This window comes from Biomphalaria glabrata, chromosome 3, assembly GCF_947242115.1.
Source record: "Biomphalaria glabrata chromosome 3, xgBioGlab47.1, whole genome shotgun sequence".
In the NCBI taxonomy this organism is placed as follows: domain Eukaryota; kingdom Metazoa; phylum Mollusca; class Gastropoda; family Planorbidae; genus Biomphalaria; species Biomphalaria glabrata.
Window position 1 is genome coordinate 30,045,008 of NC_074713.1, and position 27,036 is coordinate 30,072,043.

Genomic DNA, 27,036 nt, shown 5'->3' on the forward strand with positions numbered 1-27,036 from the left:
ACAACGCAGCGCTGCCACTGCGTAACATTCTTCAAAAGGGTCCTTTGATGGGAAGTTTTACCATTTATTTTTGCTAACTGAATCGTCTATATTCTCTCTATATAAATCTAGATCTATTTATTCTCTATAAAACAACAACAACAAGAAACGAACAAATATATAATCTAAGATCATTAACATTGATGTCCAAAACTGGCTGTCTGAAATAAATTTTGGTAAGAAAATCCTAATTTAATTCTAACACCTTAGCCTTATTCAGTATTCAGGCTATTGTGTATTGGCTATATCATGTAGTATATGGTAGATTCTTATAACTGAACACTGACTTTCTGGAACTAGGTCAATTTTTTATTTTATTTTTTTATTTGGTGAAGGTTTAACTTACAAAAAAACTGAAAGCAGATTCTTATTCTGCAACTAAAGGACTATAAAAATAGCTGTGTTCCTTTGTATTACCACCCATAGTCAAGATTTTATTTTAAAATAAATTGGGTCACCTCATGCTCCTATTTTGAACGCAGTTTTTGGGCTTTCTCCTTTAGTTGAACAGTGAGCACCGGTGTTGAACACCACTATGTAATTGCTAATAAATTATATCGGTGTTACTTAAAAATTATTTAGATTGTAGTAAAAGAAGTAGATTCAATTTTGCAATATGTATTTAAAGTCTATTTCCTCATACTCTCTCTATTTCTCTCTTTATATATATATAAAGTGTATAGTTTATTTATTTAAATACCTATATAATCTATGTGTAGAAACAGACAGAAATAAATTTATATAGATTACAGAGCTATAAATTAATTATTTTAATTTAATAAACATGATATTTTCTACTAGGCTACTTGTATTTTCTCTCTGTCTTTCTTTTAACTCCCATCCAAGGACCCTCTTCTTGTTTTCATAATTTAAATGTTCGTTTTGTGACACCTTAACATCCCCTCCCTCCCATAGATGCTTATAATTCTTTTCATGACTCTCTCCCCCTTCCCTCCACTGCCTGTTGGATAGTTTGTGACACTACTCGTTGAGTGTATACCTCTCCTTACCGCCAGCTTATCTTGCGTGATCACATGCAGTGGGCATGGTCTCTGGCTTCAAATTAGCAGCCCACACTTTTTCTTTCATTCATAAGTTATATATTCTAGATATCTCTATCTAGGTCATGTTTATTCATTGAAAAAATCATAGATTTATTAATCCCAATAATATTTCTTAATACGATTTTGCTGTGTTCAAAAAGGAGAATGAGCTGAATTCATTATTATTTGTTTGGACACTCCCTTTTTTAATTTTATTTAACAGCTAACGGTATAAATGTGATTGGAATGTCTTTCTAAAGATGTTTGGAAGCTTATTTTGATATGCCCATCAGCCTACGATCAAACAGGCTCATGATATAGCCTTCATCCCTTATATGGGTATGAATTGCCGGGGGAGGTTAAAACAACAGCTTAACATACATGGTTACCGAGAATCTAAATAACTGCCATCTGCTTTGGAAAAACGGAACAAAATTACCAGAACTTATCTAAAATTGGACATGCTCAGTCCCGAATCGTCGATTTTAGCTCCAAACATAAAAACAAATGAATTACAAACAAAAAAAAGCGACCCGTTTAGAAAGGAGAATCCGATGGGGTGTTCAAACTATAAGAGCCTCCTCTAGTGCCTATAGTTATAGTATTTCACTTATAGTATTAGTCTAGATCTAGATCTAGTATTAAAATTAATGTATTATTAATTATTACTAGATCTATTAATTTTGGTTTTGTATGGAATCAAACAACTTGACTTATGAACATAGACTGCTTATGAATCAAATAAATCAGCTCCTAAAATATTTCCGGGCTGATTAGTACCGTGTAGACTTAGCCAATCAAAAAATATACTAATATAGACTCAATATAGAATATTATATAGAGTCTAGTCTTAACCCTTTTTACCCTAGGAAGAGGTATAACTATAAGTCATCCTGATAACATACATAGGATAGGAAAAAACAGCAACCTGACTTATAAATTTGAAATTCATTTTTCTTACATAAAAAGACAGCTAGATCTAAATGAAAGGAAATTGGGTCAGAATCATTGGAAAATGGACAAGCACATTATACAGCACACTAGTTTTATAATAAATTATAAATGTTAAGATAATTATTTAATGACCACAAAAACAGCGAATGTCCAAATTCTTGTAATGTCCGAATTAAATAAACTACTATAAATATAAATAGTAAATAGATTATTATAGATGTAGACTATTTGGTATACCAACTATTCGAGACTCTGACTCTAGAATCTAGATCTAGATCTAGACAACAATAGACATAGAGATCTAGATCTTAATCTTCTTTATAATTATATTATCAACACCATGTTACGCAGTTCATGTATAATGAATCCGAGCACATAATTTATAGATTCATATAAGTTATTGTCCTCTTAGCAACATGAGAATTTATTATTATTAGCTTAGTTTTTGTTTTATTTTATAAACCTTTAAATTTAAAGCTCAATCCAAAAGAGTTTTAGTTAGTAGAGTCTATTACTATAGTATACATTTATAATTTATATATATACTATTTAAATACTATCATATTATATAGGCATGTCATCTGGCTCATCTGGGATTAGTTTATCATAGCCCTATAGACTATTAGTAGTACAAATAGTATTAAATTACTATTATTATTATACTATTGTAACTATTAAACTATATTAATAATTTATATTAGACATGATTAACTTCCGAATCATAGGCTAAGTGACACTTAAGAGTAGTAAGACTAAGTGTCACTAAGTCAGTGATTAACCGTTTACAAAGAAAAAGAGTAACTCTGCACTGTCTGCAGTCTAGAAAGAAAAGAGTAGAATATATTTAATTTAATTCTATTTGACTTGTAATCTTCCTATTATGAGAAAAATAATACATTGTAGATTAGATCTATAGCAGATGCCAGGAGAAAGACATTCTGAAGCTCAGAAATGTAGAAAAACGCTTAGCTCCCGGGGCTTCGCCCCGAACAACTCTGAGTGAGCTTAAGGCGCTCCCTCAATCTTCTTATCTGATCAGTTGAGTGGCCAACGTAACATTTTTTATTGTAAAATGTTGAGAAACACAGACATAAGCCCCTTGCGAACCATTTGACACATGGGGCTGCAAGCTCTCTCCACAGAAATCAGTCTTAGGCGAATTTTATAGCCACTTTTTTCTAATAAGGTGTGGCACTATAATTGAAAGTGGACACTATGTTTTTGCATTTCTCTTTTCAGCTTTCATGATTAAGTCTGACTTTGGTAAATGTGTTTCGTCTTGTCTAATGATATGTCTCACAAATGTCAATCGGTGTTCATTCGCCTCTGCAGGAAAAGATTTCCCTAATGGTAACATTATCTCTGTATGTTATTCGTAGGATCATTCTCAGCTTCTCAGCTTCTTTTCTACCTTCTATGTCTTGAAGCATAGGTGGCCATCGGGACAATGATTGTATTGAGTAAGTGGATTTTAATCTCCAGGCTAATTGATTTGTTTGTTCAGATAGGCCTAACTTTTTGAAAGACGGCTCCTGCTTTCCAATCCAACATGCAACACCATGATATGCAACTCCATTGCTTGTGATAACACTGCCTAAATAGGTTAACTTTTCTATTTGTTCAAGATCTGTTTTACCAATATTGATGGGGGTACTGTACCTGCACCCAGTATGCATAACTTTTAGGACGTCTTTGTCCGTCATATCTTGTATACATTTAATTGTATTTCTAATGCTATGTGGTCTGCAAAATCCAACTCGGTTTGGTTTACACCATGGGAACCTAAATGCAGCTTGTTTAATGTATTTCTATGACATTGTCGATGACAGCAGGAAAGACAAATGGGGATAAGATAAACCCTATTTCATATATCCGTTTCGATGTTAAAGAATTCCACAGTCTGTTGTGACACAGCAGTTTGATTAGCTTTTAAACATGTTGCTCAATCTGGAAGCCTTATTCTCTTGCTATTTACCAGAGTGATTTCGATGGACACTATCAAACTTTTTTCAAATCTACAAAACTGATCAACATCCTTTGTTGTTTCGCAGGACAAAAAAATGTATAGTCGTTGATTACCTTTTTCGGAAGCAGCTGAGAAACACTAGTATAATTTTAAACTCTTTCATTAAGGAGCTCTAAAATAATCTCTAATAAAAATGTTCAAATCAATGTTTCTCAAATCAGTAATTGTACATTTTAAATGTATGTAATCACTTTTGATAAAATGTAAAAAAAACAAACAAAAAAACTAAAAATAGAATCGAAAACCATTTTCAGGTGTAACCAGTCAATTAACTAGCTTACAGTTTTATTGTTCAATGTAAAGAAACCGCCCAAAAAATAAATTATTTGTTTGTTTTTAAGGTAGAGATTATTTACCGCTTACTTCACCGGGTGACACCGACCCTCGTGACGCCACTGATAGTAGTGAGTGATAGTGTTTTCTAAATTACCTTAAAGTCTAGTCTCTATAGTAAAGTAATGAATCTTCCAAGAAACTGAAACAGATTTAGATATAATTTAGAATTTTAGAGTTAGAGGCTTTAGTCATCATTAGAGAATAATAATTATAAATATAGAGATTGGACATTCTTAGTGCTAAGTCATAATGACTTAGTATGTCTTGGGATTTTCCTGGCTGATATGATTCCCAATAACACAAAGATATGTTGAAACAGCCAATACTGGCATTACTCTTGGCTATTTTATAGTCTAGATCTTAATTCAATTTACTAAATTAGCAATACCAAGGCAACTTAAAACATTAGTAATGATAATAATAAATCAGCAAACTTAGACATCTTATTAGAAAGAGAAAAACCTGACATAATTGCAGGAACAGAAACATGGTTAAATCCTGAAATTTATAAATCAGAAATTTTCAACAACGATTATATTATGAAATTTTTAGGAAGGATCTAATAGGGCTAATAATCTTTGAGGAGTTCTGTTAGCAATAAAAAACACACAAATAGCAGAAGAAGTTACTTTAACTAACTTAAAAATATCAAAAGAATCAACATTGTGAAAAATTAACTCCACCTCAACATCCCTAATAGATCTAGTAGGCATTATCAGATCTCCATGTAGGAATTATGTAATCAACTTTCAATACTTAAAGGAAAACGTAAAAATGCAGTTTTTTGGATCATGTGTGACTTCATCCTCCCCAATATTTATTGGAAATCATTAACCATAGACCACCGTTTAAACCTTAAGGATATAAATGAACTATTCATAGAAACATTACACAATTTAAATTTAGATCAAGTTATTTAAAAACCAACTAGACTAACAACACATTAGATCTATTCCTAACTAACAGACCTGGATTAGTAGTAGATTATGATATAATCCTTGGACTCTCTGACCATAATATTGTTAAAATGCAAAGTCAAATAAAAACAGTAACCAATATAAAACCAAAAAGATAAATCTCACTCAGGAACAAATGCAACCTATTACAATTACACCAAACTCCATTAAACTTTCAACAAACATTCTTATCAGAAAAAGACATTATATAACCAACCAGTTGATGACCTCTGAAAGTTTATTAAAAACAATATAGAAAATCAAATACCAACTAAATACTCATGTAACAAAATAGATAAATGCTGGTTTAATTATAAATTAAGGAAACCATATATAGGAAAACCTATATAGAAAATTTAAAGAAACTAAGGCAGAAAGAGTTTATAAAACGTATATTAAAATGAAACACCACCTAACCCAAAATGTAAGGAGACAACTGCAGAGTGAATACATAAAATAATATCTAATGATAACAATAAAAACCTATGGTCATACATTAAATCTAAAACAATGAAAAAAGGGAGTAGCATCATTAAAATGAGAAGATCACTTTACACATAATGATAATGAAACTAAAGCTAACATTCTAAATAAATACTTTGCATCAGCATTCTCAGCCCCAGGAGATAAAGACATGACATAGATGTACAAGAAAAAGGACCCAAAAACTATAAGCAACATAAAACTAAATAAAGCATCTGGACCTGATGGTATTCCATCTAGATTACTCAAAAGAATTAAGCAGTGAGCTAGCATTGTCGTGCGCGCGTGAAGTTTTCTTTGCATTTAATATTGGTGTTCTAGCGTATAGGAAGTAGTTTCTTTTAAGTGCGTTTTGTTGTCTAGAATATTGTGTTTACGTCATCCTTAGTTCCCGCAAGAGAGAGAGAGCTTCGTTTGTTGGCTGGGTAGCTGGTTTTGTGTTTCCCCCTTGTAAGGGTACGTAAGTACATAGTTTTATTAAGTAGGCTGATCTTTCGGTACGGGTGTCGCTATTGAAAAGTTCTTTCTTGTAGCGGCATCGCTAGATCTAGGTTTTCTTGTCGTTTCAGGGTGTTAGGCTTTGGGCTATGGGAAAGTGTGTCGCCTTTCCGCCCTTGGAGTTGTGCCGTAACTATTGTTGTTGAGGTGTAGGGAGTTGAGGTTACGTTGGGCGCCGAGATGGAGTGTGAGCGTGAAGGTGTGTTATGTAAATTTATTGGCGTGATATTAGACTAACTATTAATTCAATGATGACTTCAATGATAGTGATGTATATGTAAATATGTTGGTAACTTATAATTAATTATTTATTAAATATTGTTCATATTGAAAACTGTTGTTATTCACTAACTGTTCAGTTGAATAACTGTTATCCGATGTTCGTATGTTACATGCCATTACCTTTAGGTTCTTGTGTTACTCTGTTCAGGCTGGGGATACGGGACCATCATATCATACCCTACTTAAGCGACTAAACCCACCTGACAAGCATCAGTGTTCAAAATAGTCATTCAGGCATCTCTTAATCAGTACTGGAAAGAAGGTAACATCACTTTCTATTTAAAAAGGAGAATAATCTGATCCAGGAAACTACAGACCAGTATCACTAACCAGCAACACATGTAAATTCCTAGTAGCATCATAAACCACTTAGAAAAACAAAATGTTATTACTCCATACCAACATGGCTTTAGGTTAGGAAATATAGATTAAATGAAACACAACTAATAGGACGAAATTGATGTTTTTCTTATAAGGATTAGATAATAATGAGCAAATAGATGCTATTTTATTAGACTTTCCTAAGGCATAATTTGCCATTCACCACCATAGCTTTCTTAAAAAATTAAAATATTTTAGCATTACTGGTTGATTACACCATTAGGTTCAGGATTTTCTGATAGGAAGAGAACAAACGTAATAATAATCAATACCAGTTGTAAACTTAGAATAGTCTGATAATATATTCAGTGATTTGTATTTTGAACGTTCGATGTACATCGAACTTGTTGAACAAGGGGGGGTGTTAAGTGCGCATGTTAGTGTAAATGTGAAATGGTGCGAATGCGTGTTGAGAGGAGAACCAAAATGGAGAAATAGAAACGAAATAGTGTTTTAGTGTTCATGGAAATTAAATGAGTTATAAACGATGACGTTGTTGTTTTAGTGTTAATTTGCTGTTAAAAGAGTCTCATCTTAGAAAGGAACGTAACAGTTCTCAATATGTAATATTATTTTACCTTTCTATTTCTAGTACTATGTCACCTTCACCTATCTCTTAGTCTGTTGGAATGCTGGGGCACCACACAAGATTTGTCAATCGTCTATCTCCATTCCTCTGTCTTTTGCCTTGGATAGCACCTCTTTCAATGGCAGGCCCTCCTATTCTTTTATGTTGTCTTCCCATCATGTTCTCTGCCTCTTCTTCTTTTCCTGGTACTGTTCCATGAAGCATCTTCCATTATCCTTTCAAGGAAGATATTGAAAAGAGTTGGAGAGAGTAGGCATCCTTGTCTTACTCCAACTGTGGTTTTAAACCAGTCCCCATTGTTTTGTTGAAGTACACCACATTATTGGCCTCCTTGTAGAGGTTCTGAATTATTTTTATTATGTTTTTATTTATATAGTACTTTTCCATTGTCGCCAATAATGACATGGAAAAGATTCTCTTGGTGTTGAGGTATTTGTCACACAGTATTCTGAGATTTAGGATTTGTTCTTTTGTGTTGCGACCTTGTCTAAAACCCACTTGTTCTTCTGATATAATGTTGTCTGCTATTGGTTTTAGCTGGTTTAGTATAAATTTTAACTTTGCTGTAATGGCTTATAAGGCTTATGGTGCAGTAGTTTTGACAGAGTTGTTCTTCCATGCTTTGAGGTAGTGAGGTCCTTAACCTGTCGCTACACTTTTTAGTGTCATTTCTGTTGAGTCTCTGCTCAGTTTCTTGACACTTTTACTCTATCCACTTCTTCTTTGCTTCTTTCATTTCCTTTTTAATCTGTGTGTTGACATTTTTGTATGCGTGGACATATTTTGGGTCTGACAACTTTTTCCCTTTATCCAGTAGTTTATCACAGAGTTGGAGTATATCCTCGATTACATAGTACTAGGTCAACTTTGATTAAATTTTACAAAGAAAAAAAAATTATCTAGTTCTAGATGATAATCTTGATCTATTCTAGTAGATACATTTTTTTTCACAGACCAATGGTCTAAGGATTATTTATTCCATACAAATTGTTGACATTTATATAGACAACTGGTTGACAGCTAGCAGGATATTAACTATATCCATATGTTGTGGAAATAAATGTGAGTTCCATCTTTCATGAGAACCATTTGTAACAAGTTTTTGATGAACCATTTCTCTTGGGAACCATTAATTGGGAATCATTTTGTGATTGAATCTGTTGTCTGTGAACAGTTTGTTGCGACATTACTATAAAAGTAAGTTAAGTTCCCCTTTCAGACCTTGCAATCTATAAGGCAGCTGGTGTTAAGGTCATCTTTGGCCAACTGTTAACAAATGTCATATGGCCAGGACAACAACCAACCGCCTTTACTTTCCCCAGCTAAAGTCAGGTACTCATTAGAGTTTGGTGAACTCAGGGGCACTCTAAAAATTCAGAAATTAAAAATCCCAGTCTTCACTGAGATTCGAAATCGGGACCCCAGGTTCGGAAGCCAAGTGCTTTACCACTCAGCCACTGCGCCCCCTGACACTACTGTAACATATAAGACAATTGTAACGTTTAATTTAATAATACAGTTTGACTCTTATCAGCAGATTTACAGTAGACAGTGCATTTCATGATGACTCTCTTGGAATGGGCTTTCAAGCTGAACAAAAAGACTGCTTATCCATTATACTTTCACTGCACATGTTACATAAACTATTGTACAGAAATCTCAACAAAATCAGCTGTCAAGTTGTGGTATAAGCCCAAATCAGCAATGAATAATACTTTTTTAACTACTCATCTTGGATGCCTGTTTAAACCTAATTCTGGAGCTTTAGCGAAAAAATTACATATTTTCCAAAGCTTGAAATATTCTTCAAACAAAATCATTATGAAATCTAGTCTTTCTAATGAAACTAATAACATTAAAAACAAATTGTTATCATATGAAAAATTCAAGACTTTGATGAAAAAAATAAAAACAACATATGTTTTGGATCAAGAAATAGCAGGTAGGAAGGTAGTTAGAATAATCTTTATGGTTTAATTAGACACTGTTTTTGTGTAACAAATAAAAGGCATAATGTACAAAATTATTAGCTGCAAAACTTATTTAAAACTATATATATATATATAATATTTCTATTTTAAAAATGAGTTTTTACTATGACAATGGGATTTAGAAGGGGGAAAAAAAAGTTCTTAAAGCCAACTGCACCAGTGAAAAGTAACTGTTGTTTTTGTACTCTATATGTTGAGTTTAGATCTCAAAAACTAGCAGCACAATCTCCTTAATTGCTCTGGAACTCTTAGTGTTGAAGGTCTATGGTGACTAAGCATCACAATCTATGATCTATTTATCATTGAGAAAAGTTCTTTCACAAAAGAAAAACAGTCTGCTGACTGAAACGTCTCCACACCAATGAGTGTAGAGGATCCGAAAAATAACAGGCAAACTACTCGCCTTCATATGTCAAGATATCTAGTAAAAAAAATGTAGAGTTCATTGATAATTGTAAAGATTTTGCCAAGTATTCCACTCATTAAGACATATGACCTGATATATAATTTTTTTTTATTGTTCATTTAAATGTCTAGATTCTCTTGTAGCCATAAATTGTTATCTCTAATGATATAATACAACTGTTAGCCTGTATTTATATTTACTTTAACACATTTATAGAAGTACACAAATGTTACTACCTTCATGTCAACATATTCAGCTGGCTTTCTCCACTTGATGTCATTTCCATTCAGACACTCATTTGCACCACCACTCTACATTCACACCACACTGCACTTCAACTGTAATAATTACCTTTGGTCTCTTGAAAGCAACCTTTTTGTTTTTTAAAATTCTTAATTCATATTGTATGCACATACACCATAAATAATTTTTAATTAGTTTTGCATGATTTCTACCACCTTAAAACTAAAAATATGAGAATTGAAAATTTAAATGATTTATTGCCTTCTTGTTGCCTATTAAGGCTATTTATGGTATAATATACTACATCAGTGATGCTCAACCTCACTCGGCCATTTTAATATCCGACACTCGAGTTGCATGCCACATGAACAAAAAGGGGGGAAAAAAGGGAATTATACAATAACCCTTTTTTTTTTTGAAACCCTTGAATCTAGTATTTACATTAATTCATGAGAAATTTATCCTAAACTACTTTTAAATATCCGGCTGCATAGTTGAGACACCAAGTCAAAGAACTGAATCTAGAATCCTAGATGTTCGTCTAAAAGACGATACAATCATGTAGCTCGGTTTCGCACGATTCATCACTGAAAAAGTTTGTCCCACTTGTAATTATTGGGAGCAGATGAAGAAAACTGCTCAGAACCGAGTTCATGGGAGAGGTTGCGGCCCTATGCTCCCATGTGAGTGCACAGGATTAAGTCAGTAAGTCAGTTATTGTTTTCAGAGATTTCGAAAAGGTTATGCAAGAAAGACAGAGTATAAATTAATAAACTGCATCACTTGAAATTTATCAAGCAAGGATGTCTAGTTTGTAAGTCTATCAGTTTCAGTTCTAGCTCTGTCTGGGCATTTGGCACATTGGCCGCAGATGGATTTTAGAAACGACGAATATTGTTCAATCTGAGCACGATCATCATCACATGGTCCATAGAATAATTCAACGAGACCACAGAGGTTCAGTTCCATTTGACCTCTGAAAACTATTACTGTCAACCATAGTTGTGGCATCATCAGTAGTCACTCCCACTAATTTCTCCAAGGGAAAAAGATTCTCTGTGATGGTTGGTACTTTTTGTCAGTGTTTCGCCACTGGCGATCCCATGTATGCTCAAAATAGCTACTACTTTTCTGATTTCAAAACTGTTGTTTTTATCACGAATAAATTCCAAAATTTTGAGTGGTATCACATATGTCGCTAGACTCGTCAGCGGCAACAGAAAATAGACATGCAGCTGACTCATTTTCTTCTCATTTTATGTAAATATTCTCATCCATCGTCCACTTTAGGTGTAATCTAACTATCCCATCTCAAACCAAGAATGCCGCCTTTTTTATTTATTTGTTTGATTTCCTAAAGCTGTTTAATGTTATGTTCTTTAAAGGGAGCCACTCTTTCTTTATAAAACAAATATATTGGCTTACTATCGACACCAATCCATTTACCCTAACGTAGGGAAAGATATTTTTTAAACTTTTTTTTTTGGACAATGGATTGTGCCAACGTTTCAGTGGGCCGGATGTGGTCCGCAGGCCATATTTTGGGCATCACTGTACTACATGGTTCTGGATAAATAGTTGTGACCAATACAATTTAACTTTTTTTTTTTTTTTTTTAAATAAAAATTTTGCAATCGCAATGAATTATTTAAATTCATGCACCACAATATTTGTGATATAATTTTTAGTACCAAATTTTCTCTCTGATCTATGCAAAGAATAAACAAATTTAAAAAATACTGCTGCTGATAGGAACAGCAGTCAGTGCAGTCCCTAGTATTCATTGTTTCAGCACTAAGCTTCACATTTGTATTTGCTGACAGGAAGTATTGGTAAACTGGGAGTCCAGAAGTTCTGTTGGTCAGTTCTTCATTTTTTGGTCACCACCCCAACATAAACAAGTTAAAATCTGTTATCTTCTTCTTCTTCTTAAACTGTCAGGTAGAGTTGATCCTTCGGCTCTTGTCAAGATTCAATTTAACTTTTTTGGGAGTTATATTTAGTGCAGATGCCATTCCAAGTTTTAAGTATAGGAGAGGGGTGACCATGTATTTTGAGATTCCTCTCCAACTCCCAAATTTGACATAGATTTTGTGCATATGTTTTGTACATATATATTATGTATTTATTACTGATTCTTTTTAACAGAAAAAATTGTGGCATGTGTTATGAAGAAGAGATCTAACCCTAAAGCACCAGTGATAGAAATTAATTGTGGTAATACTTTCAATATTGGTATGGTATTAAAAGTTGCATTGATTAGTGTGTATAGTCTTTTCATATTTGCTTACAAAATGTCATTGTAACATATATCACACTGACTTTTTGTCAGTCTAGAAATAATGTTTTAAATCTGTCATAGGTCCAGGTTTAATAAGTCAAGAGTTTCTGAAACAAGGAGTATCAAAAATGGTGGTTGTAGAGACTAATCACATTTTCTTTCCCTTTATCAAGGTAAATAAAATATGGTTTGTAATTTATCTCAATTGAAAAACTTTATTATGACATTTTTTTTAAAATTCTAAATGTAAAATTGTCAAGTCACACAGACAGTTTTCCGTAGGGCTGGAATTTTCGAAAAACAAAATTATTGGTCTAGAAATTGTGGAGGCATGGGGCAGTTAAGTATCTTTATAAATTATGAAGGAAGTTAGAAAGTTCAATTGTTCCAAATGCAAATGCTTTCATGTAGTTTCCAAAAGGGTTTTTGGTGGAAATATTAAGGCATTCAGATTCAAACTTATTAGTTCTTTAATTGAAAACACTTTGGGATGCATTGTACCTGGATAATCTATTGTCCTTGTATATGTTTTATATTGTGTTCCAACCTTCATCACAATTAAGTCAGGAACAAATACTTCACTCTTTGTGACACTTCTACTTTGTGTGGAATTTTGTGTTCAAACTAATTTAAGTTTTTTTTATCACCTGAGTTACAGTGTCTTCTTTTCAAACCTGCATTGCATACAAATTGGAAAAAAAAATGTAATTGCTTTTTGTCTACTTATAGAGAAAGTTACTGATACTCAAAATAGTTTGTTATGTATTTAAGAAAAATGTAGAAATAGATAAAACATTTTTTAAAATGTTGAGTTTTTATAAAGTGTAGTTAGAAAACATCACAAAGTGATTGGGTGATCTTCTCTCTAGGATATTGTTCAGCAGTTTGGTCAGCAGAGAATTCATCATTTCAATTGGTCTATGCTGAGTCTCTACTTGAAGCTGCATATTTCAGAAACATCTGTGGCTGTTGCTGACTATAAGAAATCTGAGCAGGCTGTAGTAGAACTTTTACAGTGTTCATCTACCTTAGATCAAAGTAATATCTTTTGGACATTTCTTGCCTTATTTTAGTGATCTTTTATTGAGTCAGAAATGATTTCTTAATAGTTAATGTTGTACATGTATAATATTTTTTTTTTTATTGTCAGCAGTGTCTCCATACTGTATATTTTCCCTTGGAGGAAAAGAAGAAAACAATAACCTAGTTTTCTATATTGTGCGTAACATGCCCAACGATGATATTATTATATCAAAAGATCTAGTGGAGTTTTTCTTTTTAGTTCATCCCAGATTTCAACAGGTAGAATATTCTCTCTTCTTCAGTCCATTAATGTGTACAGTGCCACTTAAAAATTATTGTTTCAATCTAGTAATAACAGAATGTACTGTCAGCACTATGTGTGTAAATGATAAAATAATCAAGTTACTAAAATGAGATGAAATAAAAGAAATTCTTATAAATATATACATATATATTTGTTTTGAACCACAGCTACCACATTCAGTGCCCACTCTCTTTAAATTGTTATAGAAGATTATTAGCGAATCTTGCAAAATTAAGAAACTTATTGACATGACTAGGAAATCCAAAGCAGCCAAGATTCAGAGAAAAATAAAATACAAAAAAAAAAAGATTCATTTAGAGCTTATGGGTGAATACTGATTGGATGAGAAATCCAAGTTGTACTGTTAAAAAGGAAAGAGTTCAAAGTTCTAAACTTAATGACCAGGCCACAAACAATAATGGCAGTGGATGATAAAATCAGATTGTCATTTAAAAAAAAAAATTACTTAAGTTTTGCGCATCTTTCATGTTATAGCATGCTCATTGTGCTCTAGTCCTATCTCTTTTGTGGACCTGTGGGAGAAGTTATGCCATGCTCAGTGTGCTCTAGTTTTATTTCTTTTGTGGGCCTGAGGGAGAAGTTATAGCATGCTCAGTATGCTCTAGTTCTATCTCTTTTGTGGACCTGTGGGAGAAGTTATAGCATGCTCAATGTGCTCTAGTCCTATCTCTTTTGTGGACCTGTGGGAGAAGTTATAGCATGCTCAGTGTGCTCTAGTTCTATATCTTTTGTGGACCTGTGGGAGAAGTTATAGCATGCTCAGTGTGCTCTAGTTCTATATCTTTTGTGGACCTGTGGGAGAAGTTATAGCATGCTCAGTGTGCTCTAGTTCTATCTCTTTTCCATGCTGGCTTTAGGCACTCAACAAACACAACTCAGCTTGAGTCAGTATTTGGACTCAATTCCCCTTGACAGGTAGCTAAGCTATTTATGTCACTCAGGTACACATAGTTAAAACAGATTCCACAAAAGATGTCTATTCCTCATTAGGCCTAATATAAATGCATATTTAACTTTGTAGTAGCTATTCAGCAACAAAACTCTGAAGTATGTCTATTTGTCCCAAATTTAACTGCTGGTTTGTGTCAGAATAACAAGAGAACATTAGCTTTCATTTGTTATATCTTTATTATACCTTAGTGTCAGGGTTCAAATTATATGCTTGGCTCTTGTGTTTCTTGACTTTGTCTTGGCTCGCTAGGGGGTTCTTCAATACTCAATTACAATTACTTAATACTTGCTTAGTTACTCACAAAAGAACAATTACTACTAGATACATTGAAACTCCAACTATAGATATCCATTGAAATATGAATAATACTTTAATATTCAATAAGCACATAATGAAATCAACTTCAATAAATATTTAATACACAAAACACCAGTCCAGGAAGTAAACGTCCAACCTTCCTGGGCCGGGAGCAAGACCTCACTAATTTAATGAAGACTTAATCACTCAGTTCACAACACTTGCAATACTATTCACAACAAGGGGATATAACAATCATACCAAAATATCAAAGTAACATTCATTCTTGCCATACCTCCCCCTGACACTTAGGTTAAATTTCATATATCACATTCTATTTAAAGTTGCACCAATTAATTATTTTAAAACATTGATATATTTTACACTTAAGAAATGAGATTTTTTTTCTTTTTATGTTCTAAATAGAAAATATTAAAGTTGGGCTCCATTCCTGGTAGGAAAGAACAAGGTTTCACTGGAAATTTGACAGAGAGAAAGGATTTTTTTCATTTTAATTCAATCCATGTTATTCTCCATCTTTTGTATGACTTATCTTTTATTCAAGAGGTAAGTTTGTTTTCTTTCAAACAAAAAAAAAAGGTTAATATTTAATTATATTACTAATCCTCTTATTTTTTTGGGTGGGGGGTGGGGTGCACTCTATACATCATTTCATTTCTGTGCAGCATAGAGTTAAGGTAGTTCCCTGAGTCTTTCTTATAGTCTTGTTTTGGGAGATATTGTTTTCCATTAGGAAATTTGTCTTACAATTTGTGCATTACACCAAACATGACATTATCACTATAGAAAACAATATACTTTCACACCAGATTCACTCAAAAGTTATATGTAAAATTTGATAGTTGAATTGTATTTAATGATTTGATTGCCAGGGAAACAAGAGTTTTGTGTCTTTATTTGTAATCAGTGTCTTGTATCTCCTTTGTGATGGTAAAATCACAAAATCCTTACCCAGAGGGTGTTTTTTTTTACTTCTAAAAGTTTTTGTATCTTTCTTATGAATGATTCTCTCACATAGTTGCCAAATGTTGTTGTTTTTTTTACCAATAACCTTACTACACAGCATTTAGGTTTTTATGAAGTATATTTGTATTTTTAATGTTCAGATTGCTATACCAGGCAGTGATAATGAAACTTAAAATACTGTAGATGTGAGTATAATAAAACATTGCCAAGGCCTTTTCCCTAACACGAAAGGAGGACATTTTTCTTAGTAATTTTAAACTTTGTTGTCCAGCTGCCCTTATTTGCTGATATAATCAGTATTTGCAGTAAAAATTTAATTTATTGTCTACAACAGTAACAAGGTATATAAAATTTTGCACTATTTCAATGTTCTCTCCATCAGAAGTTAATGGTATAAAATGTTGAGCTAGAGAAAAAGGCTGTGTAACAAAAACCCATTGTAGTCAGAAGTAGTGATTAAGAATTGAATAAGAGGCACATTTGATTGAGGCAATTTTTTTTTCAGATGGCATGATAACACTGGCTTTAAAGTTGTCTGTTCTGGTTATGATATCATTTTCAATCATGTTCTCGATAACTTTTTTCAATAAAAAAAACAACAACTAAAACTCAATGGGCAAATATAAGCCGAATCTATGAACATTTCATGCGACACAAACACTTAACCATGAAAACATTTGTACTTTTTTTTTAGTGGTCTTACAAAATACTTCAGAAAACATAATGGAGTTATTACTTGTTTTACTTTTGATAGACATGAGGCATTAATATTATGAAGGCATGAATCATGTGATAACATCTAGTAGTACAAGAAAATGGAATTCAAAAACTATTAGCCAACACCAAACCAAATAAAGCGTCTGGACCTGATGGTTTTCCAGCTAGATTACTCAAAGAACTAAGCAATGAGCTAGCCCCAGTGTTCAAAATACTCTTTCAGGCTTCACTTAACCAGGGCAGAGTACCAAAGGACTGGAAAGAAGCTAATGTCACCCCCCTATTTAAAAAAGGAGAAAAATCTGACCCAGGAAACTACAGACCAGTATCACTTACCAGCATCACATGTAAAATCCTAGAACACATTATATGTAGCAACATCATAAACCACTTAGACAAACATAATGTCCTCACACCATACCAACATGGCTTTAGGAAATATAGATCATGTGAAACACAACTAATAGGACTAATAGATGATTTTTCAAAAGGTTTAGATAATAGTGAACAAATAGATGCTATCTTACTAGATTTTTCTAAGGCTTTTGACAAAGTTCACCACCATAGTTTGCTTAAAAAATTAAAATATTTCGGCTTTAATGGTCCACTGCATCAGTGGATTAAAGATTTTCTGATAGGGAGAGAACAAACTGTAATAATAAATGGCTCTAAATCAACACCAATAACAGTAAACTCAGGTGTACCTCAAGGAACAGTCTTGGGTCCACTACTATTTTTAATTTACATAAATGATTTACCAAATTGCATTACTTCAGGAATAAAAGTCAGATTATTTGCAGACGATTGCATAATATATAGAACAATAAAAACAACACAAGACACAGATTTTTTACAAAGAGAATTAGATGAATTACAGAAATGGGAATCAAATTGGAGCATGTCTTTCCACCCAGAAAAATGTCAGTTGTTAAGAGTAACAAAAAAACTAAAACAAATTAATTCCACTTATCTTATTCATGGCAAACCAGTAACACAGACTAAAAACGCAAAATACCTAGGTGTTATAATAAATGAAAAACTGTCATGGAATCCACATATTGATGAAACTACAAAAAAATCAAACAAAGCACTAGGATTTATTAAAAAAAATTTCTATAAATCAAATAAGAACATAAAACTAAAATGTTATTTAACCTTGGTTAGGCCAATAATAGAATATGCATCCTCTGTTTGGGACCCCTCAACTCAAGAAAACATTAAGAAACTGGAACAGACACAAAATAGATCAGTGAGATTCATAACAAACGAATATTCACATTTGACTAGAGTAACACCTTATCACTAAATTTAGAAAGCCTTCAGGACAGAAGGCTCAAAAGTAAAGTAGCAATCATACATAAAACACTGAACCATAATCTTCAAATACAAAAACAAAACTTAATAAAATACTCTGAAAGACACAAAGATAAAGGCACATTCCTCGTCCCATATGCTAGGACAAATTTGTACAAATACTCCTTCTTCCCTAGTGCTATTAGAGCATGGAATGGGTTGCCTGAGCTAGCCAGGAAAACCAGTGACTTGGCAGAATTTAAGTCATTGGTTAATATGCATGACTAAATGCATGACGCGTAGGACGTAATCATCTTCTTTTTTGAAGTAACGTCTGTATTATATAAGATAAGAAGATATCAAACAGGAAAAAAGAAATGTTATATGTTTTATATTTTATTTATGATGTGATATTTCTTTCACTTTGAAAGATTTAACGCTGATTGGCAAATGTTTCGCTAAGTAACAAGATCAAGAGATTTTCCATAAATATTTTCCATATATTTACATAATATATTTTGATAAAACTTGTTTTTCTATATGACATCCATAATTTTCAACAAAAAAAAATATTTTGGCATGAACTTGGGTAGGGTTACCAGACGTCTATCAAAAGGAGGACATGTCCTCCTTTTTTAGGTCGTGTCCTCTGTCCAGCCAGCATTAGACTTAAGTGTTTACTGCAATGGTATATAATCTGTTAATCAAAATTAATTCTTATACTTTATATCTGAACTTTACATAGAAAAATAAAAAAAATGTAAAGTTTCCCTGCATGATTGACATGATAAATACATGTGAAAATCATGCAAATTTGACACTAAAAGAAAATAAAAAATAGCCTATTAAACAAAAAAAAACAAAAAACTATCCTACATAATTTTGTCCTTAGGCTTTGAAGTGGCATTAGTTACAAAGTAACTCTACTAGGAAGAAGATATTTATGTCCCTATGTTTACATTTCCTGTAACGTGACCGAAGACAAAAAAATGCAGTCTAAAGTGCATATAACTAGAATACATTACTTGCTTAAATGACACCACAATTTTTAGTATCTCCTGTTAATTATACTTTTTTTAATGGATATGTATTAGTAAAATTAGTTATTCATCCAGAGCCAGGTATTGCAAAATTAATTATGGATCTGGAGACAGATACTGTCACTAGGTGTATAGTAAATAGCTGGCGTTACTGAATATTTGTCATAACTTTGAAATAACATACCTTTGTTAATTTTATTTTACTTTTTTTCACCTTCTTATTTTAAATTCTATCACTGATTAATGAATTAAAGTTGATCAGCATTTATTAACAAATACCACAGAATAATCTGTGTAATGAACAACAGTGTATGTGTGTGTGTGTGTGTGTAGTCATTCTATCAACAATTTATTTTAGCAGTTCTGCTGACACCATGTCTAACCTGGTGCCTTATTATTTTTTTAAAACAGGATAACCTCTAAAACCTCTTCCGTTGTGATTGGACTTCATCTCCATAGTTTAAAAAAAAAAGTGTCCCTCAAGGCCCTTAAAATTGGGAATGTTGAATATTTTGTAGCTGGAATACAAAACTTTAAATAACTGTCACATCCTTTTAGAAACTTTAGAATATAAACCATAATCTCCAACAGACTTGAAATTTGGAAATTTAACTTTTTTTTCACATTTCTAAGTCTATTTAGATATTTGACCTATATTTTGTTTAAATTTTATTTTGTTTTCTTGACTAACTTACCTTTTGATTAAAAATAGTATGGTACTCATTATTTGACTTTGTAGTTTCTTGCTTTGATAACAGAACTTTTTGACTCTTTAGTGTCTTGTTGCTATGATCAACTTTTTTTTTTCATTTAGTTTGAGGCAAATGATTTTATTCCACCATTTAATACTACTAAGCGAGTTCAGGTATGTAAGCTCTTATACTTCACTCTTTAGTTCATGTTGGCTCTCATTCTTTACTCTGTTTAGTTCATGTTAGCTCTCATACTTTGCTCTGTTTAGTTCATGTTAGCTCTCATACTTTGCTCTGTTTAGTTCATGTTAGCTCTCATACTTTGCTCTGTTTAGTTCATGTTAGCTCTCATACTTTGCTCTGTTTAGTTCATGTTAGCTCTCATACTTTGCTCTGTTTAGTTCATGTTAGCTCTCATACTTTGCTCTGTTTAGTTCATGTTAGCTCTCATACTTACTTTACTCCTGATTAGTTTATTATAGTGGTGTTTAATGTCTATGTGTTATTCACTTAATTATCAAAACTATTGTTGTTTTATTTCTTTAATTTGTATCCATGGGGGGCCCTGACCAGGTTCAACACATCCTTTCATTTAGTTCTATCCTGAGCTTTTTGGCTCCATGCCCAAACTTGAGTTGTTATGGATCTGCTTCTCTATCATTAAGAATGGGTTTCTGTCCAGGGCTTTTGCAATAAAGAATTTGAACCTTTCAAGCCCTCACTCAAATGTAGTTTGATGACGATGATCAAGCCATCTTATTTGTTGTGTTTTTAGTTTTTGCCAATACCCTATTTTGTCTCTCTAGTCTCTGACATTTCTAAGTGACCTACCCAACATAATCTGTTGTTTTAATTATTTTTTTTTCACTGTAGATGGGTCTTCATATAATTGGTATATCTACTGGTTAGTTATGTCCTCTGTCCTCTAATTGTTTATTGGCTTCTTTTGTTGCCTTGGAGCTCCATGATGTACTTGGCTGATTCCCTTGCTTCTTTGTTGCCTTGGAGCTCCATGATGTACTTGGCTGATTCCCTTGCTTCTTTGTTGCCTTGGAGCTCCATGATGTACTTGGCTGATTCCCTTGCTTCTTTGTTGCCTTGGAGCTCCATGATGTACTTGGCTGATTCCCTTGCTTCTTTGTTGCCTTGGAGCTCCATGATGTACTTGGCTGATTCCCTTGCTTCTTTGTTGCCTTGGAGCTCCATGATGTACTTGGCTGATTCCCTTGCTTCTTTGTTGCCTTGGAGCTCCATGATGTACTTGGCTGATTCCCTTGCTTCTTTGTTGCCTTCTGCTTTTAGGGTTAGTTAGATTTCAGCAGATCAGATTTGATTTGCAAGTTCTTTTTGTGGTCCTTTATCTTTGTGTATTTTAGGGAACTATATTTGGGGTAACAAAAGTCTAATGTTGAGTTGTGCCTCATGTATGTGACATAAGATTCTGTCAACATGGTCAAGTTGTTTGACCAGATGATCCCTGACACAAGTTATGAAGATAGATAGATTAGATTATATGTTTAGTCTTAAACTATTATGTAGATGTTTGAATATTGCCTTATAATTTAATTGTATGTAATTCATTGCATTAAATATATACTGCACTGTGGTGGGTGTTATGTCCTGTTACCTGTTGCTTTTCTTTTTTTTTTCTGTCATGAAGTCATTTATTCTTCCTAGACATTTGAAGGTTTCTACAGTTTGAAACAAGTGGTGGGTAAATTAAACATTTTTTCTCTCTGTTTTCCATCTCTTCTTGTTGTTTTTTACATTCACCTCATGTCCTGCTAGTCTTAATGCTTCTTCAATTTTCTGTTCTGTTAAAAGCTTTCTCCAGTAGTGCAATGTCATCTGTATATGCAAGGTATTGTAGAGTCAGTGGACTGATATACTGTATTCAAGCATTTTTGTAATATACATATTAGGTATGAAAATGTGATCAGTTATGGATCCAAGAAGACTTGTTTCCAAATAATTTCCAAGTTTCTTGGTAAATATCTTAGTTAGTAATTTATATATCATGTTTGGGAGAGAAATGTCTGTGTAGAATTAGCACTGTAATGTGAACCCTTTTTTGTATATTTTGTATTTAATGCCATTTCCAATTCAGTTCGAATTACTTTTTGCCAAATTCTTGATATTAGTTCATACATTTAAGAAATGAAGGTCTTTTCCTCCATATTGTCTTTGTTCTGCTGCAATTTGGTCATCTCTAAAATAGAAAAAAAAATGTTATATTAACATAATTCTTATTGCCATATCCTGTTCTTTAAACATCTCAAACTGCAGTTCCTTTGGATAAATCAGCTGCCTGGAGATGGGAGAACTGCTGTACAGGCAACACAGTTCTGACCATTGCTAATGCCCAGGCTTTCATCTCATTTCTATCAGATCATCCATAGTTGCTTCACGACTGAAGGAGATTAGGAAAGATTGAAATGCTAGGCATAGACAATGGGTGACAGTTAATTATATATCAATTAAAACCTTTCATTCTGTGTATTTGTTTGTACAGGACAAAGACATTGATACCACAAAAAGAGTTCTACTCAAGCTACAGCTGAAGAAGAATATAAATACTTTACTTCCCTTAGAGCATCATATACCATTCCTCATATTTCTCAGACAGCTGTATAAAAAGAAAAAAACTCGAACCATTCCAGCTATGGAGTAAGTTTGAAAAAAACAATGTGTTTGTACAATTGTTTCCACTACCAGACAAAGCTAGTCGATGTAAATAATAATGAATGATTAAGGTAAAATTTATAAAGGTTTCATTTTTTGATAAATTACTTATTTGCCTTTGTATTTCAACAAATGGTAATGAAAATAAATTCACATGAGTTACATATTGAAATAGCTGGTTGAAGACAACAGTCTCACATTAAATACATAATACTCACCTTCCCTAATCTGAATAAACCTAATTTCACAGCAGGATGTCTGAAATTTAGTGCTTAGAATGATAGTAGCTCAAAAATTATTATTCTATCTATTATTATTATTATTATTATTATTAAATCTTTTATTTATAGGGGGCACCAATTTTAGTTTACTGGTATTTTCTGTAGAACAGTTGAGAAATAGGTTCAAGAAGCATACACATTGCTGGGAGTATAAAAAGGAGAGAAGAACAAGTGGAGTCAAAGAGACAATGTTCTAGTTAAAGAATAATACTATTAATTTATCAACTTAATTTTATGAACTGAATCATCATATTTAAAGAAAATGTTTATATTGTTGTAATTCTGCTCTGTCATCACCCGCAAAGTGCTTACAATTCACACTCATTGTGGTGAAACAAAAACATGTCTTCCACCCATCAGTAAGGACTGCATTGGTTCCATTCTGCCCTATACAGAGGAAGGAGGGACTGTTGCTTGTGAACATGCCAACAGAGGGACTAGTAGATCTAGATGTATTTCATCTGGTTGTCAGGGAAATGTTCAGTGTCATTCAGTCATTTTTAGGAGGAGAAACTCTCTCCTGGTATTTTTGATAGCTCAGTTCCTGTGACATCTGTAGAGTGGCAACGGATCTTTGACCTCATAGTAGTAGTGGTATCTGTGACCTCATAGTAGTGGTGGTATCTGTGACCTCATAGTAGTGGTGGCATCTGTGACCTCATAGTAGTGGTGGCATCTGTGACCTCATAGTAGTGGTGGTATCTGTGACCTCATAGTAGTGGTGGCATCTGTGACCTGATAGTGGTGGTATCTGTGAGCTTTTTGGACAAGAACAGAAGACCCAAGACTATTGTTTATGTTTGTTGTTTTATCATCTCATTCCTACTCACAATAAATAAACATCTTGTTTTTATCTGATTCCCTTTCATTAAGATTTTACTAATAACCAATCATAATATCATTTTGAGTATTCTAATGTATTTGTAGTTGATGTAAGTCACAGCACAACACAAATTTGAATACATTTTAAAATGTTGCAGTTTATATCCCAACACAACATTCAGTTTCTATTTTAGCATTTAATTGCTTGTTTTCATTTTTCAGAATGTTAATTCCAGGCTGTGGGTTAAGAATGATATATGAAGGTTTTACTATGATGGACCTTATAATGACAACTAGACCTGAATATTTTCTTCAACTTTTTAAGGTACATTTTGATATGTTAACGATCTAACATCATATTTAGCAAATAAGAACAAATAAAATCAAAAAGCCATGTTTTAATAATTTTTTAAAGAATTAGACCTCAAATTGTTAGTCACAAAATTTTTTATTTAAGCAATGGCAATTATTTTATAACATGACAATAGTTAAGGGAGTACTAAGTAGCATTCACATAGCATTTCAGACAATATAAATGTTGGTCTCATTACAGGCAATGTTAAAGTGGCCAGAGTATGAAACGTCACCTTTAAAACAGCACATCATTTTAAAATCAACTGGAGGAATAGATCAAAAAGACCTTGAAGAAGAATAAAATTAATAAATTAAAAAAAAAAACTTTCCTTTTTTATCAAGTTTATGTTAACCTAATTACTTCCCTTGGCTGTTGCAATGATGGTGTATCACAATACTTGAGCCAAACAGTAATTCAGCAACAAACTATGTATTTATCTGTAACAACAGTGACCTTTCTGCTCACCTGTTTAAAAAATGATGTAAAGCTATAATATGTGTTTGCTTCAACATTTTGTGCAATTCTTAATCAGATAAGAGTGAATGGATGAAGGCATCTTTTTCAAAGTCTGCTTTGAAAGCTTTTGTCTTTAACTACTGTCTCACATTCAAAGAGAAAGTTGTTACCAATCTTTTCTGTACTAGCCCACACTGAACAAGACCTTCAGTTTTTCAGTACATAAACTTCACTGTTACAACTGCATCATTATTAATTAATCTGCCAAAAAAAAAGTGTCTGAAATCTAAGCAAGGAATTTATGGGTTATTCTCTTAATCAGGTAATTTACAGGGTAGTAGCCAAGGTCGCATCAATGTTAAAAAAAAAAGTAAATTAATTGACAAAAGCTAGAGTGTTGCAGAATAGGTCTCTTTGTGTTCCAGCAAAAATTCATGTCTTCCAGGCAGTGTGACATCCTTTAAACAAGAGTCTCTTAGTGTACTGGCAAAAATTCAGGGCAGTTCTTTCAGGCAGTGTGACATCCTTTAAACAAGAGACTCTTAGTGTACTGGCAATAATTCAGGGCAGTTCTTCCAGGCAGTGTTTCTCACAAACCTTCTTTATGATTCTGAGACCTGAGTGCTAAGACTTAAGCTACTAGAATAATTTCGACAAAGTTGTCCGCAGTCCATTATGGTTTACTACAGAAGACAAAAAAAAAATGAAATGACCACTGTCAGACAGAAGCTTTTTATCTTCAGAAAAAAATGTGTTAATCATAGCCGGACCTCACGTAAATGCAGCTTTCATTCATTCGTAATGGATGAAATGTTTACATTTTGTTATGTCCCTTTTATCAAGGGTTGTTAAAAAGGCTCATCTGCATGCCTCTCTTACGGTGAGAGGCGGCAAAAGGGCATGTTTCCCCAGGCGCCACCCTCAGGTGGGCGCCAAAAGATTTAAAAAACTATTTTTTTAAATTATTTAACTAACAAACATTTTCACATAGAACTAATTACTTATTGCATTACTTGATCTGTCTTATAAATTATTGTTATGCTTATTTTAATTTGACAAGAGCTTTCCACTTAAGTTAAATCTGATGTATTCACCATGTTGGATACAATGCGCTGTGTTAATGACTATTGGTCAATAGACATCTGCAAGAATAGTTGCATTTTCAATGAAAATCTTTAACTAATAAAATCTGATTATAGATTATAATTCAGTGAACAGTAGATTAGTACAACTATTAAAAAAGAGTTCACTAAATTAATTAGAAAGACATTAGAAAGGGAATTTTTGTTGCTACATCTAGATCAACAATCAATTTTTTTTTTCAGTTTAGAATAATGTAAGTTCTCCTTTTTTGTGAGTTGTTAAAATTCTGAGGCCTTTCTTTCTTTATTTTTACCAATGTTGTTTTTGCTTGTTAAGTTTTTTAATGTTTCTTGAGTTGAGTGATCCCTATCTAGAGAAGTATTTTAGCATTGGTCTCAGTAAGGTCATTTTGATTTTTATAAGACAAGTTAACATTTGCAATAATTGAATAAACCCTAATGGTTTAATTTTTGTAACTATTAGGGATTCCATGTTAGTTTTTTTTTTTTTCTTCAAAACTTATATCAACTCACTGTCTGTCTGGTACAATGTTTATACATGTTATTTCTCCTACACCCAATATCAGATCAAGCTGAAATTTTGCACAATTATTTCTTGCCCCTGTCAAAACAAGAATCAATACAAAAAATAAGCCATTTAATTAATAAATTATTTTGTTTGATATTGAACAAGGGAAAGACATTGTACTTGACAGATGTAGCTGTATAAGTTGAATTAGTCCCCTTTATACTTCATGTAGAGAATTTGGCAGTCGGTTAAAAGTTTGAAACAAGTTTATTTTTTAGTGGCATTGTGGTTAGTGTATTGGTTTGAGCCCTCAAGTTGGAATTCAAGTTATATAACTTTTTATTAATTTCTATACATTTACAGCAATCATTTAGGCCATGAAACACTCAGTGCTTCTACTCATATACTCTCTTCCTTCTCCCCCCCCCCTCCCCAACCCAGATAAGTGAAATAAAAATATTGAGAAAGCTAAAAGCATGATATAGTGCAAAACAAAAACAAGTGGTAAAAATATTTCTAATCGCACAGATGATTTTTGTTGGTCTAGGTCTATTACAAAGTTTAATTTACGACTGATCCTAACTAATTGATAAAAATGCACTTTGTGTAAGCTTTTTTTTTTATTAAAGTATTTTTTAATGTTTTTCTTGTTTAAATTATAAACAAACCTTTAGATCGTTTCTGTCTAGCCTATTTCATCTGTACTCAATTTTGTTGAGGCTTAAAAATGAAAAATTGAGTGCAGATTTTAGTTGATAACTTAATTTTATTACAAAGCTTATATCAACTGACTCTGTCTGTCTGGTACAAATGTTGTACACGTCATTTATCCCACTTTCCATTCTCGGATCAAGTTGAAACTTTATAAAACTATTCCTTGTCCCTAACAAAACATGAATCAAATTGACCAATCATTTTATCAATTAGTCGTATTAACTTAATTTATTTTTTATAGAGACAGTACTCACTAAGGGGAGATAAGCCTTGTGCAGTAA

General features: G+C 32.7%; 1 protein-coding gene across 14 annotated transcripts; it reads left to right on the top strand.

The window, feature by feature from the left end:
• LOC106056363 (uncharacterized) lies at positions 1-24,327 on the top strand. 14 transcript variants are annotated; one of them, XM_056024432.1, is made up of 13 exons: positions 3-215; positions 6,407-6,534; positions 6,766-6,879; positions 9,122-9,529; positions 12,376-12,462; positions 12,590-12,681; positions 13,378-13,546; positions 13,659-13,810; positions 15,532-15,672; positions 19,957-20,007; positions 22,347-22,501; positions 23,842-23,944; positions 24,173-24,327. In XM_056024432.1, exons 4-13 carry the CDS (start codon positions 9,148-9,150, stop codon positions 24,272-24,274), a joined length of 1,434 nt encoding a protein of 477 aa, XP_055880407.1. In that variant the 5' UTR covers positions 3-215; positions 6,407-6,534; positions 6,766-6,879; positions 9,122-9,147; the 3' UTR covers positions 24,275-24,327. The 14 variants fall into 14 exon arrangements, with proteins under 14 accessions (XP_055880413.1, XP_055880407.1, XP_055880403.1 ...); XM_056024430.1 differs by lacking the exon at positions 3-215 and adding an exon at positions 6,111-6,293; XM_056024428.1 differs by lacking the exon at positions 6,407-6,534.
• Positions 24,328-27,036: the final 2,709 nt, after the last annotated feature.

Bases quoted from the DNA above. Each gene is read 5' to 3' on its own strand.
- LOC106056363 (XM_056024432.1), top strand. From the start codon at position 9,148: ATGATGACTCTCTTGGAATGGGCTTTCAAGCTGAACAAAAAGACTGCT. The intron at 13,547-13,658 runs GTAATATCTTTT...TTTTATTGTCAG, and splicing joins TTCATCTACCTTAGATCAAA to CAGTGTCTCCATACTGTATA. The intron at 20,008-22,346 runs GTATGTAAGCTC...TTGTTTGTACAG, and splicing joins ATACTACTAAGCGAGTTCAG to GACAAAGACATTGATACCAC.